General features: G+C 39.9%; 1 protein-coding gene across 1 annotated transcript in view; it reads right to left on the bottom strand.

The window, feature by feature from the left end:
* Positions 1 to 18,739, bottom strand: part of SCAPER (S-phase cyclin A associated protein in the ER) — a 136,337-nt gene that overhangs the window by 114,722 nt on the left and 2,876 nt on the right. Inside the window, exons 3-5 of the mRNA XM_058811238.1 lie at positions 17,204 to 17,321; positions 11,500 to 11,570; positions 7,038 to 7,235 (exon numbers count right to left, since the gene is read on the bottom strand). Coding sequence (XP_058667221.1) covers positions 7,038 to 7,235; positions 11,500 to 11,570; positions 17,204 to 17,321 — 387 coding nt within the window. The remainder of the gene's footprint in view (positions 1 to 7,037; positions 7,236 to 11,499; positions 11,571 to 17,203; positions 17,322 to 18,739) is intronic.

Genomic DNA, 18,739 nt, shown 5'->3' with positions numbered 1-18,739 from the left:
AATTGTTACAAAAGGACATATCAATTAACTTCACACTACTCCAGGAAGAAAATCACAGACAAAATGGCAGTGGCTGAAGAGTCTTGTTTCTGATTAAAATACCCTTAACTTTGAGAAATTATTGAGTGTGTCTACTGATGCCCAGTTGGCACAAATGTGTGAGTGTGGTGCCTATGGTATGGTCAGATTACATCAAGAAACAATGAAAAATTCAAGGGAAGTTGCCTCTACTCAGTTAATGGCACCAGTTTTTCCCTGCAAGGTAGAGCAAACATAGTAATGGAACTCTCAGTTGTGTTACCTGGGCAAACTACAAACTTCTGCTGCCACTGGCAGGGAAAGGAGCAATTCTTCATATTCCACGTATAAACTCAAAAATCACTGACTGAACATGACAAAACACAGACCTAAGGCACCTCCTCAGCAAAGCTGAATTTCACCAACACAGCACATGAATGCCTCTCTCAGGGACAGAGTCTGAGCTCATGGCAGCCAGAAAGAGCAGCTTTCATAACTACTCTGTCCCAGACAAGAAAAATGTGTCCTGTACTCTGTCGTGACAACATGCTGAAAATAGTCAAAATCCATGAATGAAGCTTGAATATGAAACTTAAATGAGCTTCACATGCAGAATGTAAAGTACAGACATAACTTTATGGTATAAGGAAAAACACTAATGACAAAATGCTGCTGTTTCACAAGTTCTTTACTGTGCCAATGTCATTCCTGCTGGTAATAAGATAAATTTTCTGCTCAAAGTAATTATTACTTACAAATTTTGGGAACAATTACAAATGAGAAGGTATTGGTTCTTAAGTGTATAACTACAAATTTTAACAGTAAAACCTTTGACAGCAAAACCAGTAAAAACACTCTCCTACAGTCCAGGTAACTAATGCACATTTTTGCAACATCAATCCCATACATATTTACTTTTAATTGTCCTTTTAACAGAAAAAAGACCTCTAACACATGAAAAATGCTTTTTCATATAAAATCATATGGATTATTATCCATTTTGTTTAACATTGAAATTCAGCTTCAGTTTTGACATGAGCATCCTTTTAACTACTCCTTATGACACACACAGATCATATGCTGGTTGCTGTAAGGGAAAGGCACCAAAGTCACACACCAGGAAGGGAAATCAAACAGAATCCCACTGCTGCTGCAGAAGTTGCTCTTTGTTTTGAAATATTCCTCAAAAATGCTAACAAAAATCTTTCTTACAAAGCAGTTGGTTTACAGCACCAAAATAATTAAGTAAAGTCTGCTACAAGAAATGAACAACTCAAGTGTCTCAACCAGTTATTTTTTTCTGTTCCACTAATAAAATTTCAGCTTTCTAATCCAATTCATGTCCATTTAGGTTAGCTCATGCTAAGTTGTGCTGACTGTTACTAACAATGAGAGCATAGAAACCAAAATTTAATTCTGAATCATTTATTTTTCAAGTCAGCCATTTACATATTCCTCAGGAAAAAAAAAAAAAAAGAATTAACGTGAATATGACTTATATTTCTGAAGTTAGCTAGCACAGGAAAAAACCACAATAAATGGTTTAACCTATTTTAAGGAATGTTTAGCTCCACATTATCAGAAATGATCAGAGCAGACCCATGCAGCTGTAACCCGAGCCATGTTTTATGAACAAGGGAATACAAACAAGACAAGCAGCTGGAGCGGCCCCACACTCACTGATGCACATCTCTCTCCCTAAAGCCATGAGGGCCATTTTGTCAAGCAGAATGGAGCAGAACAAAAGTGGCTCAGAAAGCGCCGTTGCAGGCATGCAGATAACTCCATATAGATGTCCAGCTAAAATTACCAATTAGCTCCCCGATGGGCCGCGGCGGCTTCGATTGGTGTGCGAGGGAGCCGGGGCTGGCGCGGGGCAGGCGGGCCGGCGCCGTCCCTTTGTCCTCTGACACAGGATCCGGCCGGGGCTCCGAGCCAGCCCCGCTACCTGCGCACTGCCACCGCCCTGCGGAGCCAGGCAAAGCTGCACCACCCGAGAAGCTGCTGACAAAAAGGAACCTCCATGGGCCACTGTGCTGCGGCTGCACTGGAGCCAGAACAGTTTTATATCGCATTATTTCTCAAGGTCACATCCAGTCTGTACGGTTCTTAAAGACAGTTGGAGCTAAGTAAGAAAGCAATACTGCTGAAAACAACTCTTCAAGGAAAATCAGCGACATGAAACTCAAACCAGACACAATGTAACTCCTGTTACCTTCTCCTCTCTGTTCTGCATGTTTCTTTTTTGTTTTCCCTTCTTTTCTCCAGCTTTCATTGATCACTCTGCTTGCCATGTATTTATCTCAAAGCAGGACTTCTAGTTTCTTCAGCTGGGTGACTGTCAGAACCCAGGGCATCCCTCTGGCTGTCCTGAGCAGCCAAGACCCTTGTCAGGGGGCTCAGAAGCCCTGGCACACAGCTCAAAACACCTGTGGGTTTGATTATGATCCATGGAGCAAATTACCAACCTTATATGAAGATCAGCAAGCCATAACAGTTTAGGCAGAATAATAGTGAATTTATCACAGGGTGGAAAAGTAGATTTGGGGTTTCTAGAATGGGGGTTCAGGAGGCAAGATGGAGGGAACTGGGTGTGTCCAGCCTTTCTTCTTCTTCTTGGCCTCCATCTTCTGCTGTGATGTTGGCACTTACAGACTGGTTTAGAGTAGAAGCTCACTAACATAGGTGACAGGTATTGGAAAGTAATTGTAAATATTGTACAGGTAGTTTTTAGTATAAAGACATAACACAGCCCTGGGGACAGGCAGAGTGCCTCTGGTGCCTCTGTCTGTCCTGCTGAGCTGACCTCAGCAGGACAGGAGAAAGAATTTTATAGATAAGATACAATAAACAACCTTGAGACCAAGAAATGAAGAGCTCTGACTCCATCTTCAAGCACCAGGCTGGGAAAAGAGACTTTCTAAGGTATCTCAGGTTCACTCTGACAAGTCAGAGATCCCTACAGGAGATCCTATAAATGACTTTGTAACCAACAAAGACCTTCAAGAGCAGCTACACGGGAACCATCCTCAGTCAGGACTCAGGTCCTAGATAGGCCCATTGAAATCCCATTTTACAGAATGGAAGTGCACTTCAGGAAGCCCTTAACCACTTTGAAATGTCCCTTCCTGCATTTATTCTCCCATTCTCAAAAAAGGAAGAGGCAAACATGGAAGTACCAAAGACTATAGGATTTTAAGGTTACTCCAACTCAAAACAGTAGTACATGCATCAGGGAAATTAATTCAGTCACCACATCTGTACTTTAGCTTATTAGACAAGCTAATGGGTTCTATTTTATAAACCATGTCTACCTTATGCTGCTTCATTATTTATACTGAATATTTTAGTTTATGTATTTACCAAAATAAACTCAATTTTTTTTATACTGGAACATGCTTTTAGCACACAAACTATGTTCCTTCCTTCTTTTTTTAAATGTATGTTTTCAAGGTTAACTGGGTGTTTCAGTAATTTGACACAAAAATTGCTTCTAAAAATTCCTTGCAGCCTTTTCATACAGTTAAATTACAGATAATTAAAGCCAGCTCTGGGGTTGGTTCAACCACTGTGATTGTCAAAGTGATTCTTACAGCTCTGGGAAAGGATGAAAGGAAGCAGCTCCTCTAGACAAAGGACTCTCCTTATATCAACTTCAGTATGTGACAAACAATATTTTAAGCAAGCACACAGTCTCCTACACCCAAGTGTTAAATCACCACATCTGGCCTCAGCTGCTCCTCACTGATGCACCTTCAGCATGGCAGCCACAATCCCCTGCCTGACAAGGATGTGCTCCAAAGGGCCACAACCATTTCCAAAGGAAATTTTCTCCAGAAGAATTAATGCAGTGGCACATGCAAGGACTCAATCACACCAAACTTAAATACACACATACACATATATACACACATATGTGTCTGGTGCAAAGGATGGAGAGGCAGAACAGGGATACCCAGACTAAAAGACATGCTGGCTTTTCTGAGTAGACCTCCAGAAACTAATCTCAGGTGAAAAGACAAGAGATTGTACAGACTCTAAGTAATGCTAAACAGCAATGTAAAAAGAATATAGAACAAATTTTTTAAATTATAAAATTCAGCATTTTTGAAAGGAAAAGAACAGCTGTGTAGACATGGATTCTTACACAGCTGAAGCAGTTAATTCATTCTAGGAGGAAGATACCTCCAAAATTAAATTAAAGGTAGTTTGATGTTCTTATATACTTGCTGTATCATTAGTTGTTGGATCCAGTTGCTCAAGCTCTATCAAAAAAGGGCTTACCTGAGTGTGTAGTGTTTCTGTTTATATATACATACACACACACATAAATACAAACTCAGTTGCTGAGACACCTGAAAACACCAGAGAAGAACAGCAGCTGAAGACATCTGCTGCATTAACCAAAACTGACTACAGAATCTGCCTTCTATCCATCTACAGATCTTTTGGTCTTAATACCTTTTATCATACAGCAGGGGATTTAAAGGCATTACCATTTCTGCTCTGCCTACACTTGCCACCCAAACCTAGAAAACAGCAGGTAAAATATTCATATAAACACAAAAAACCTCAGCTAATATAGACAATATCCACACAATTTGCATTTCAAATGTTGAAGGTTACAGCCATATCTACTAGGACATATTTAATCTTTTATCACTATTGCACAAGCTGATTTATGTACAGTGAGATGACGCTTAAACTTGAGAACTATTTCAGAAATAATTCAGCCATGTTCATTACACCTTTCCACACAAAGCATCCAAGCCATATCTATATATCTACATACATGATTTGAGAGTTCTCAGTTCCAAATCAATAGCAGAATACCAACTTCAGCAGAGCCCAAAGCTGAGGAAATACACACAAGCACTGATCCTCTTACACACATTGCCACTGTTTGGATCCTCACCACAACCCTTCTGTCTGCAGTTTCAACCACAAACAGCCACCAGAGGCCTCTCCCACTGGGGAGCATCAAACATCTTCAGTGACAACACAATCGATAAAACTGCAGCAGCTCCTAGGACAGGGGACAGAAAAGGCACAAAATACCAAAAAAGCCCAACTAACACTTCTATACCAGGTTAAACAGAAGGTATAAAATGCCAGAAGTTGTTATATTTCATTTTTACATGGGTCCTCTTAGAAAACAACTTTTATACAACTACAATGGTTAAATGGAATAGCACCTGCCCATTTGACTGAGCCAGAAGTTTAAAGAGTCAAAATTAAGGAAGTTTTTGATAATGTGAATTTATCTTAATTGAAAGGATTTTTCAAAATACCACTTTAAAAAATGAAAGAAAGGTTAGCAGTGGGACCATTTTGGTTTCTTATTTAATATTATTTCCCACCTATGTCCAACAGTCAAAATGGGAGAAACTCAACTGTCTGTCAAAACCACCATAAAATAATGACAAATAATAGAATTTATAGAAGAGAAACATTATTAGTAAAAATTCTTTGCAAGACTAAGCAGTTTCACACTTCATAACTTAATTAACAGAAATGATAGTAATTTATGAAAAGAATAGTCATAATTTAACAGTAACCTGGAAAAGAAAATCCCAGACAAAAGACCACAGCACAAACACATATTCCAGCTGCTTAGGTAAGGCACACTTGTGCTGAGAAAAAAGATCTTTTGAAAGGTAAGAGTGACATGAACATTACATAAGTTTCACAGCATTTGACACTGGACTGCCCTGTTTGCTCATTTTTGTTTTTTTTCACCTCTGTTTTGCAAACAAGTAACCTGAGCCACACAGATACATACATCATTGTCAAGAGTCTGCTGAAATGAAGACTTTTCACTCAGGCTACGTCTGTCCCCATCCTAAAGCAGATCAAGTAGCCCGATTAAAATGTTGAACAGTATCTAACCCCCAAAAGATGTGATAATGACACAAATAGGCTTCTGTTCTTTCAGTCACAAAAGTTTAAAATGCTAATTTAATTACAGTGCAAGGTTGGCTGACTTTCTTAAACCAAAAAATTCTACAGAAAGTTTCCTGAGCAGGAAGACAGTTCAGTAACAAAATGTTAAATTGTGTTAGACCAACGAGAGATTTGGAAGCCTCTGAGCTACTGTTCAGTTCTCAAAGCTGCTTTCAATGAAATGTATTTGTACACTAATCTCAATAGCAATTTGGCTGTGTCTGATTACAGCAGAGAATGAGATGCATAAGATAAGAAAAAAGTTTACTTAAATTGATATATGAATTTTTTTACAGTGATTAGATAATCATTTCCAGAATGTGTTGAGTTTCCAGCCATGTTTAATACAAAAACAAAGTCATCACTTTAACATTTCTTGTATAATGTATTCTGACTTCTCTTAATGCTTGTGATAAATTCCATTGCCAAAGCATGAGTGATTTTTATTAAATGACAAGGGTATTTCTAAAAATCTACTGGAAAATCACAATAAAATGTGAAACAGATGCACAAGCCATTACAAATCCAGGTTGTTTGAAACTGGAAGTGTCTTACAGTGACATCCCAACCAGACATTGCTTACACTCAACCACCAATCACTTTCTTAACAAAGGGAGAATGAGAAGAGTGATAACTATCACTGCAGAAAGGGAGGAGAGTGTAATTAAGCCGCTTAACAGCAAGCAAATGAATGTGAAAAAGGCTGAACTACAACAGTGCCACCTACAGTAAAGGACATTACTGGGAAAAAGAAATCAATCAGTGCTTAGTCACAAAAATAACAAAATCAGAACTCAATTAACAAAGTCTGATTTCACCAAAAAGCTGAGCTCTAATAATATAATGTACAGCATGACAAGTTTTATATAATTTAAAGATTAGTCCTTGCTCAAGATGAAAGCATTTTCTTAAATATGAATATATATGTCCTCAGCTTTTCTATCTAAAAGCCTGTACAAAATGCAAATGAAAACGTAACATGTTTCTGAAGCTCTAATTCCTCATTTACCCCGTTTCTAAAATATAAAAAAAAGCCAGCTAGAAGGCAGGTAGGCAAAGGAGAGCTGGGGCATTACCTTGCACTCCACCACACTCTGGTCTGACTCGCAGGTGACGTAGATTTCATCCACGGCCCGCCGCAGGTTGTCGAACAGGAACGCCCAGTAGCGAGCCCGCAGATCCACCTTCCGAGGCTGCCTGGCTTTTGTTGGGCTTTTGTCAAAGCTTTTGTCTCCAGCTCCTGCTGCTGCTAATTTACAGTCCAAGGTACTGTTCTGAGAACAAGAAGGTACAAGGGGAAAGGAGAACAGCAAACAGAAGTGTGGTAAGGAGTTGGGTTTCTGTGCAACACACCTTTCACCAACATATTGAAACACCCATAAACAGGCACATCTTCACTGAAGACAACTACATCACTGCACTCACTTGAGGTTTTCAACACACACTCTCTTAAATACAGGCAGCACTTATGATCAACCAGATTCTGTTTCTTTGACAGTTATAATATTTGCATTCCACACAGTATGAGATACTCTGCCTCTCAGCACACTGGAAAGATACATTTTCTAATTACATAACCTGTATTACTTTTTCTGACAGATGTGCATATCCAGAGGTGAAAATAGCATTTTACTAAAAAACATACCAGCAATATTCCACCACAGGGAAATTCTATTACCAAGACATTACATATGACATGACTGTTTTTAAACCCTCATGGCAAAACGTGTTCATGTCAGTGAAATGCACCCTAAAACACAGATTTAACTGACCCAGCACTGCTTTGCTGCACAGGTGCAGGGGACAGCCAACATGTGTGGAAACCCAGGGCACCAGGAATATTTCTCTGTCTGCTCTGGAGTGTCCTGATCCCCAGGAGAGCACTGACTTTGACTCTCATTCCTGGAGAAAGTTTCCTAGACTTCAAGATAGACTGGAATCCACAAAAGTGTGCAATAGATTATAGAGAGTAGTGTAGGTGTATCACTTGGTGAGAAATTTAGGTTTTGGGATTTTTAAAATGTGAACAGAGTCGTGGATGGAAGCAAGATGGAGGGCACAGGGCATTGTCCTGGGTTTGTTCTTCTTGCTTCTTCTTCCTTCCTCATAGGTTTGGGTGGCATTTTGTAATTGGACAGAAAAGTCTGCACTGGGGGCTCTTTGGGATCAGTTATTGGGTTAAAAGGGAAAATAATCTAGGTGTCAGTTCTTAATTGGATAGTTTAGTCTTAAAAGCCCTTGTAACAAGAGATTGTGGGCCATTTTGTGCCTTCTAATGAAAAGCTGAACTCACAGCAGTGAGACTGTTTTACTGACAAGAAATAAGCACTTGATTCCAACACAAATTACTGTCTCAAGCGCCTTCAATCCAGACCCAGAAAAACCAATGACTGGTACCCCCACAAACATGCTAGTGCTTATGCTCTCATCTGCTTTTGTGGTGAGATGCTAATTTTTCTGTAAGTTGCAGAAGAATGGGCACCTGATTTACTACAATCACACCAACATCTCTGCTACCCTTACATATATCTCCAAGTGCTTCAACAGTACTCCAGATGAACTCCAGTTAATGTATGCATGAGAGTCATGCTCAGAAAGATGCATGGCATAAACAACCAATGAAAAGCAATTTCAGAAGGGTTTCATATTTTTTCTTCCATTACATAAGTCACCTTTTAACAAACTGCTAGGAAAAAAGATGCTCCTAGGCTGAGGCCTTGTGTAAAAACATTTAAAGCAAAGCTTATATTCTGGCTAATTTATAGCTCCTTGAAACTACTGTTTATAATGAAGCAAGTTCAACTCCAGAATCATAAATAGCTACATTAAAATAACAGTGCTACCCGTTGCTGTCTGTATTTATAAAATGTGACCTCAGCAAAGTGATTAGGTTTACAGTCATTCAGATAATACTGCTGATAAAAAGGATCAGTTTTGGAATGGGAAACCTGCATAATTCCCACTCTTTGATACTGTTCAAACCTATCTTTAAAAGACAATGTCACCGAATATATTTTGTATTTAGCAACAAATGTATCCATCTGCTGTATTTGGCATCCATTTATCTTCTCCCTTATATGTCAGCCATATTTTAATGAGAAAGACACCTTGTGTAGGCTCTGTAAGCCACAGCAGCTCCATCGTTATCCTGTAAACAGACTTTCAGGGTCTCAGTAAAACCCAAGCAACATTTACTGCTACCAATGGTCCAGCAAAACACCTTTGAAAGGACAAAAGCCTCTGATTTCTTGTAGACACTATCACACAAGCAGGCTAGCATTAAATCAGCATTAAAGAGAAAAAGCATTTTAACTTGCAGCAATAGTTCAAACCTTCAAGTGCAGAAGATGCAAAGCTGATGCACCTTTGAAGTTAACAGACATGGAAACACCACTTCTTACATCCCGAGTAACCCAGCATGGATGATCAAAGTGGTATTAAACTGAATCTCTTGGTGTTTTTTATTTTGTTTCTTTCCCTCCTAATAGTTTCAGTAACTTGCCTTGGAATTGTGGAAAGTATGCAATGTATATTTATACTCCTGGGATGCCAAAATTTATTGAATGTTTATTTGCCAGCACCCTACTGAAAGGAAGATGAGATTGGTAAGACCATACGAAACAGCTCTTGTAAGTTTATTTTCTTGATATTAGTGGCCCATTTATATGCAAAGGAAAAGTGAAAGCTCAACAAAACTAAGCCAAAAAAGAAAAAGCCACCAATTACAGCAGTATCCAGTGTCTGAAAAGCAGCAGCAATGAAGGTGCTGAATGCCAAATTGAGATGTCAAGCTGCACAGACACTCAGCAGTGCTCAAACCTCAACTGAAGCCACCAGGAATGCACTGTGTCAGTGACAGGAGCTTCAGCACAGCAATCCCACACTGGGTAGCAACCAAACATTCCCCTGAAAACTCAGGGTTCACATAACCCCAGGTGAGACAGAACCCACACTGCACATTGCTCTCCACCTCCCTCTTCTGGGGCACACCCTGAGAGGGAGCCCCAAGCACACCAGGGACACCCCCTGGCACACCAGGGACACCTCCCTGGCACACCAAGGGAGCCCCAGGCACACCAAGAGGACACCCTGTGCCACACCAAGGGAACCCCAGGCACACCAGTGACACCCTGTGCCACACCAAGGGAGCCCCAGGCACACCAGGGACACCCTGTGCCACACCAAGGGAACCCCAGGCACACCAGTGACACCCTGTGCCACACCAAGGGAGCCCCAGGCACACCAGGGACACCCTGTGCCACACCAAGGGAACCCCAGGCACACCAGTGACACCCTGTGCCACACCAAGGGAACCCCAGGCACACCAGTGACACCCTGTGCCACACCAAGGGAACCCCAGGCACACCAGGGACACCCTGTGCCACACCAAGGGAACCCCAGGCACACCAGTGACACCCTGTGCCACACCAAGGGAACCCCAGGCACACCAGGGACACCCCCCTGGCACACCAGGGACACTCCCCTGGCACACCAGGGACACCCTGTGCCACTCCAAGGGAACCCCAGGCACACCAGGGACACCCCCCTGGCACACCAGTGACACCCTGTGCCACACCAAGGGAGCCCCAGGCACACCAGGGACACCCCCCTGGCACACCAGGGACACCCTGTGCCACACCAAGGGAACCCCAGGCACACCAGGGACACCCCCCTGGCACACCAGGGACACCCCCTGGCACACCAGGGGAACCAGCACACACCGTGTCTGTAATGCAGCAGTGTGTGAGCAGAGAACACAGCTGCCAAACTGAACTGGGAAAGCAATGCCTGGGTTTGAAAGATGCAAATACATCTCTATGGAAGCAGAACATTTTTCTTTTTTCAAAAAATAATATTTTCCATATGCTTTATTATCAAATTCTGACAGGCTGCCTCAAAACATTAAATGGTTAAAGCTGTACTAATGGCTAAATCCATGAATCAAAGAAAAACAGTGGTTAAAAATATTAAACATGAGGAAAGATTGAGGTATTACTTTATTAATGTAATAAAGGTTGTCATTCACAGAGAGAAAAAAAACCTGAATAAAAATAGGAGCAGTATCTTCTTTACAAGTCTCATTCAAACTTACTTTCCAGTCCTAACTCTTAGAAATTTTACTCACTTGGACTCTTCTCCAAATTAAGATATACTGACTTGAGCCACTAACACATGAGGTAAAGAAATTTCCTTTAACTAGGAACTGGGAAGAAAGGCAGCCCTTGTATAAGCAGCATACTTACAGCAAGACTATCCTATATCATTTTATTGAACAGCCCTTTCCTTAAAATTGCCTCAGTGCCAATAAGTCAAGTGTGCCAGGGGCTGGGAAGTGCCAAAAGGAAAGGCTGAGCAAGATAACCTAAATTCTGGCAATTTTAACTTCTGAATACTTGACTTCGAAATTCAGATGCTTTGAAAATACAATGTATGCACAGTTTTAGAAAAGTATTAATCAGCCACCAATATACCAGTGATCTCACAGAAAAACAGTGTTGTGTCATCTATTTTATGTCACAGTAAGAAATGAGCAGATACCTGTTTTGCAGTCTTGTGTGTTCCTTGAGTCACCCTTTTTGTTTTTCCCCCAGATTGCCATTTCGATTTTCCTGTGGGAGAAGCAACTGTTTTAATCAACAATAATGATTTTAATTAAATAGAGCACTCTAAAATGCACATATCTCATCTTGCAATGTACTGAGAGGGGCACAATTTCTGAGTTAAGAGGTTTGGCAAATTTTATATTCAAAATATATATTCCAGTGTTTAGAATGTGGATGATGCCAGAAAACACTAGAGAATGAAAAAAATACAAGAAAGGCAAGACACACAAACTTCATTAAACAAAGGTAAGCTTTGAGTTTTAAGTGCCTTTAAAAATCATACAATTACAATCTACATGTCAAACATTATTCTAGCTTTCTATATAAATTTTAAGAAGTCTGCTTTTGATTGATTGCTCAATCAGCTATTATAGAATTAAAACAAGAAATACATTTATTAGGAAAACCAAATGTAATGATTTAGTTCTTCTGGAGCTGCTCTGCCAAGAAAGATGGCAAAAAACAGAACTTAGGTCAGGATTTAGTTCATCAACATTTAGACAGCCAAAGGAAGAGAGAAAAACACTCACAGAACACAAGTCATCCTCCTTTAGACATGAAATCCCTTCCTTCTCAAACATACCTGTCTTCCTCCACTGTTTATACAAAGTGACTTTAGCAACTATGCTTCCAAAATCAGTTTAAATTCCCCCAGTCAGAGGGGGTGATCCCAGGTCTCAGTGCTGCACTGGTGGCAATTAACTGATTCAGAGTTATCTTTGCATAGAAAAATCTGTGTTAGCCTAGACCAACCTGATCTGTGTGCACTTAATCTTTGAGATTTGCTATAGGGTAATGTGAAAAGAATTATTCCTCCAAGTATCTAAACTTGCTCAACACAGAAATCATAGGATCCAGTTACCAAAAATGTAAGCAAGTTAAGAAAAAACAGTAACTATGGCCAGAGTTTTCTCTAGCAAAGATTAAATCCAAAGAGAAGTTTCAAGATTATTTAGCTGGATGAAGCCAAGCAAAGCAATGCATTAGTTGAATACAGTCCTCCCTAGACCATGGAGATATTCTTAAATTTCAGAATTGTCCAGTTGAGTTTTTAACAGTTGAGGCCAAATTCCCAAATGCAGCCCAGCTGTTTTACTTTGCTCTGGTTATGTAAAGTAGCTGCAAACCTGTCCTAATCAAGCAATGGTACAGATGGTTTGCACAGCTGGTTTGGATCACTGGCTATTCCAGGCAACAAGGTTTTTAATTTAAAACAAATTAAAAATTATTTGCTTGATAATTCATTTTTTAAATGCTACATTAGCCAAAAAACTAATATATTGAACTCAATTTAGCAGCATTTAGGGGAAAAAAAAATCATTCAGGCACTACCTGTATAAAACCTTCCTAGTCACTAAAAAGCTTGAACTGGGGAACAGTTCTATGGCAGACTTCTGATAACAGAACTATTTCAAACTTCTGATTGAAATCTCTCTTCTGATGTGATTTACATTCTGCAAAGACAAGGTTTTGAAGGCAATGGCAGACAGGACTTGCACAGTGAAAAGGTTTGCCACAAATAAGGGTTCACTAAAATTAAAAAGGGGCAGAGAACACATCAAGTTGCAGAATTTTTAGATTCTATAAAATCCAGAATAACAATTCATCATCTAAGATCTGTAAAAATGTCTGAGCAAGTCATTGCATTTCAGCAGCAGCCACATTTTCAAGCTTTCTTGTTCCTTGTTCATTATTTTACAATAATGGCTCTGGTAATGAGAAGATTATTTCTGCTTTTGTCTCTCTATACTCCCAAGCAGTGGCAGCAGTGCCCAATGGCTGTTTGTATGTTCAGGGTGACTGGTGTGTAACTGGTGTGTAACTGGTGTGTAGCTACACCTTGCTGGCATTGCTAAGAGAGGCCCAGACTTCACTGACACCTGAAGGGCAGCCCCTGCTAGCAACTGACTGAAGTGTAAGGAGAGAACAATGGTGACACAAGATCATCTCCTTTAGTTATTAAGTTGCCCATGTGAAATATATAAAGTATCAAAGTTCTGCAGCATTGGAGGAGCTATAGCCATATTTTACACTAGAAGTTCATTTCCTCCCTGTCTGCTGTTTAAATATGAAGCACACAGGGCTTATGATTTGTGAAGTCTTCCTGTCCAAAAAGCAGAGGTGCCAATACCTGCCAAAAACCCCCAGTGATAACCTATTTTCAAAAGCTATCTTTCACCTAACAACCTCAATAACCATCCTGCTCACCTCTCTCTTTTGGATAGTTTTACTGGTATGGGACATGTGGGAATTGCCTTCACATCTAGGAGTTAATTGCTGCCTTCATTTCTGTCCTGGCTATGGCAGAAATCAACTGCACACATTGTTTCAATGCCTTTGACACTGCTCATCATCACACCCTCAGCAGAAATGGTAATTTTATACTGAGGAAGCACACTGAAGTTTCTAATCCTATTATGGACCACATCTTCTTACAAGTTTGTAGAGCAGCAGTAGATGCTATTTTTCTAACTGTACTGTGCTAAGGATCTGGAGAAATGACTGCCTTCAAGCACAAAATTCTTGTAACCAAAATTCTTCGTGTTTTCCCACCTCTAAATTGAATTACAGCAATAATTTTGCACAAAATTAATTTTATATATTACTGTAAGGGTCTCACCCAGAATATAATGGCCCTGTATTCACCTACCTGCACTAGACTGGATTCCCATTATTGCTTCCAGTGAAATTCAAGGCTTGGAACTGATGAGCCTTTAAGAGTCCCCTTCCCTGCACACTTATTTTCTGCAGCAGTCTCCTGCTAAAACAGTGGAATATGCTGCAAGCTCCCCAAAGTGTGCCAGGTACCTTTCAACCACTAAAATATGTTTCCTTACCCTGAATGCTTAATCTGCAAATGAATTCTGTATGGCAAGAGCCCAAGTGATTTTAAACAAATAGGGAATAGGAAGAGAACAGTCACAAATATCAGATTTTCCAATTTTTCTACACATCTCAAGGTTTCAAAGGTATCTTACCATCTATTAACATTTACATGTCAAGCCTCTGCAATTTTTACCTGTTGCTAATTAGTGTGTAGTTGCGTATCTGCATTCAGTGCCTCAAACTTAACTCTAGGCATGTGAAATAATTACAAAGGAAAAAATTCTGAAACCCTTGATTGGAATTATCACAGCTTTCCAAGGTGGGCAAAAGCAATGTGACTGCAATTGGTGACTGCTGGCTGCAGGTTTGGAATGCAAATTCCATTCTGGAGACAGAAGACCAGAAGAGTGAATTTTTCTCTTTCAAGACTCCTCCTGAGACACCAAGCTGACAATAGGGTTGATTAGTTTATCCAGCAGAATCTGCTGTGTACTACTGAATTCTGTGAAGGAGTATCTGAATTTCAGTGGTTGGAAAGTGTTACAGTCACTCTCTCTCCTAGACCATCACCACTGTGTCTGGGATTCTGTCATGGCATTGATCTGTATTCAGAATTTCAGATCTGACATAACTGGGGTGCACACTGCTCCAAAACACACAACAGACCTATCACCTGCCAGTCCAGAAATCTCTTTCCTTTTTAAGGAAATACTGCTTACTGGCTGGAGCTATGTATTTACAGAATGGAATCAGGAGGTTTTGATTTCTCTTTTATCTATGTATGCTATATAAATTACACAAGTCTTTCAGAGCAAGAGGAAAAAAATGGGAAGAACACAAGCACACAATTTTTAAAGGAAATAGAAAAAGGATACAAATGGAAAAGGTGAATTCAGTATTTTAATTAATCAATGCTCTATAAAACCCTCTATAACCCTAGTAATAAAAAGTGCTCATACCTTCACTGTGTCTGGAAAAAAAATCTCATTATGAATAACAGTATATAATTTAAAATGTTAAATCACCCACTGGTGCTGCCAAATCAATACCTCTGAACATTATGAGCAGAAGAAACTGTCCAAACACAAAATTCTGCTTTGTACAGGAGAGTGGCAGGATTGGCTCAGGCACCCTGAACCTTTGGCCTGATTTACACAACCCTTGAACAAGTCAGAACTGTCCTAATCCATAATGTTGTTGTGCCATCCCTCAGGGACACAGCACACATGGAAGGAGCAGTAAAAAATGAACCAGAGCTCAGTGACACCGACATAAACACCCCCCATGCCAGGCAAGGGCCAAGAGATAAAGGATTGGCTCTGCCAGGCTTTCACTAACCACAAGTTCCTTTTCGCAGGGAAATTTTCCATCAGGCAATAATCATCAGATCCTTTGCATTGTGCAAAAAGGTCACTTATAATTTAAGAAACATTAAAAAGAAAGCACCACTGACAAAGTTTTAAAACTAAAATGGGGCTAATATGACCAAAAGAGGAAAGGAAAATATGACCAAAGGAAATTAATACAGCTACTTGGATTTTAATTACTGTACATAACTACTATTCAATGAAAGCTAAAAATTCACTTTTACATTCATTTATCATGGTTTAGCAGAATTTGTTAGAGCAAACATTCATCTACAACTCAGAGACATTTTGAAGGAAAAAGCGTTAAAGTTTCTAAAATAATATTACAAGCAAGGTAGTATTCAAAAATAACAAATCTTTACACAGAAAGTGAATCAACCCACAAGTTGCTCAAAAATACTACTGGAAATACACTGCATGTTCCCTTACCACACACATATTCACATCACTACCTTCCCCAATTGGGAATCTGGAAATACTTTGGGCCCCAATTCTACTCTGCTTTCAGACAGTTGAAACTTTGCATCAGACATAGGGTGAATTATCTTGCACCTTGAGACATAACATTTGTTAGAAATGTCTTTTCCACTGGCAGAATCACAGAGCAGCTGAGTTGGAAGGAACCTCTAGAGATGGTTTAACTCAACCTCCAGGCTGCCCAGAGCTATGTCCAGGGGGGTTTTGAGCATCTCCAAGGAAGATGATGCCCACAGTTTTTCAAGGCAACTGGTTCCCATGTTCAACCATCTCCACAGCATAAAAAAATTTACTTTTAGACACTTAAAATCTGCAGCACCTGGACAGGGACATGCAGCTACAAGAATATTTGAGATGAAGTTCTCAAAACCAGCATTCAGACATCTGGAACAGCTTGAGTAGGATAAAAATAAAAGTCAGTTCCTGGCTCCTTAAGTCATCATACCACAAGAGAGTATTACAGCAGTAATAAAACTGTTCTGAGGACTTGCATTACAGAAAGCTGTCCTCACATATCCCCTTCTTTAGAGAGTCTTCATTGGCATCTACCAAAGCTGAAGTTATCCCAAAAGAAACTTCCAAACTTCTTTGTTTTACAACACAGAGAGAAATTTGTTAGATTGTTCTAAGTAATCCCTACAATTCTGAATTCCCCAGTTACAAGAGAGCACTTTAGGACAACATCATTGTGTTACACAACTATCTTGACAACATCAGCAGAAGGAAACAGTCTTAGATGTCACTTGTAGATAAATTAAAACAGTTTTGAATCTGCCACTGGAAGGTTTTACAAAGTGATCTGCCAACTGCAAGGCACATTTTGTCAAAAAACTTCTAAATTACACTATGTATGCTAAACAGAATATTTTTAATAGAGAAATTTTATGTAAAGAAAATATTTCCAGATGAGGAACTCCAGCTGACAGAGGGATGGAAGTGCAAAGACCTGGAAGACTGTTAAACACATACCATCATCCTCCTTGTTTTCCAGTGGGACACTCCAGGCTATCAGGTTCCTTGCTGTCCGTCCCTCCTCTGCCACTATTTTCCTCACTTTGTCATGGCTGTTGGAGCGTTGGAAAGAAGCCTGAAAACAAGAAATACATGGATGGGCACACAAGAAAGAAATCTTTGGTCTGACATGTTGATTTCATCCAGTATGTGGCTACACCATCCAATGTGGTGCTGAATTTTCCTCAAATATCTGAAACAGGTGGATGCATTCATTTTCATTGCCATTCTTCTGCACAGAAGCAGATTTACTCATCAGCATGGCATGGGAGTTACCACCCAGCCCTCAGGATGGATGGGTACCTTCAGACCACATCACTTTCATTTAATTGCTTGACAATGCTGCTGGGACATCACAGCAGACTTCACAAATGTTTTAATTACCCTGTGTCAATTAGAACTAATTATACAAGCTAAAGGGAGCATGAGACCAAAATACACATGTTGGCTGACTGGTGAGAGCCTGGAGAAAGGCATGAGCTGTATGGGAACCATCTGAAGCATGAATAAAATCCCAGCTCTCTCACTAAGACAAGAACCTAGAAAGTATTTCCTGGCAACTGTGATGGGCTGTTACTGCAAAGCTGCAACCACTCACAGACAGAATAAGAGACCCTGGGATGCTCTCCATTTACCTAATAAACAGTTCTTTGCACTTGGGAGGTGCTCCATCACAAGACATCTGAAAACAAGTACTTTAAAAGTATTTATATCAACTGACAGATGTCAATCAGATAAAGTCTTGCCTCTTCTACAGTGTAGGAAAGTTAGTCCTCACACAATAAATTGCAACAAAGCCAAAAGATGTATGGTGATGATAAACTTATGTACCATGATAGCACAAACTGCTGACCAGGTTAGCTTTAAACACTGGCCAACTTAACCATAAAGGAGTTAAACAAACCTAAGAATTATTTTAGGCACAAACAGACTGATTTTCTGTAGAACTAATCAGGAGGTATATTTTTCCTCTTTTCATTTTTACCATCATATGGCTCAAGCCTGCAACCACTTCTACATCTTTAGAAAGAAAATACAGTAAAGTTACACTAAAAACAAATATAGAAGATGAGTGGCTAGAATTTTTTAAGGCAGCAGGAAAATAACACAAACAAGAAACTCCTTTTACTTTAATGCTGATCTAATAGTTTTTAACTTGGGTTTCTCTCATGCAGATGTCCTCAGTTGCCTTTCTGAAGTCACAGTGTGCCATCTAGTGCCTCACAGACTGCCCAGAGACACTACCAGGCAACACAACACAGGAAAAAAACAGCACTGCTGAATCTGTGAAGTTGTGGAAAACAGAGTAAAATTACAGACCTTGGCCCTAAGCAACTCAAGTAAAGCACATAAAATCCCCAGAACCTGTACAGAACTGGCTCTAATCTATTCTTATTCTATACAACTAATTGCCTATTCTTGCTGGGAATTTTTAGTAAGAGTGACCATTTCTGCTGCAGCAAATTTGGTTTGGGTTTTTAATCCCTTATTGCT

The sequence above is a fragment of the Ammospiza caudacuta genome, chromosome 10, assembly GCF_027887145.1.
Source record: "Ammospiza caudacuta isolate bAmmCau1 chromosome 10, bAmmCau1.pri, whole genome shotgun sequence".
NCBI lineage: Eukaryota > Metazoa > Chordata > Aves > Passeriformes > Passerellidae > Ammospiza > Ammospiza caudacuta.
This window is presented reverse-complemented; position numbering and strand designations above follow the sequence as displayed.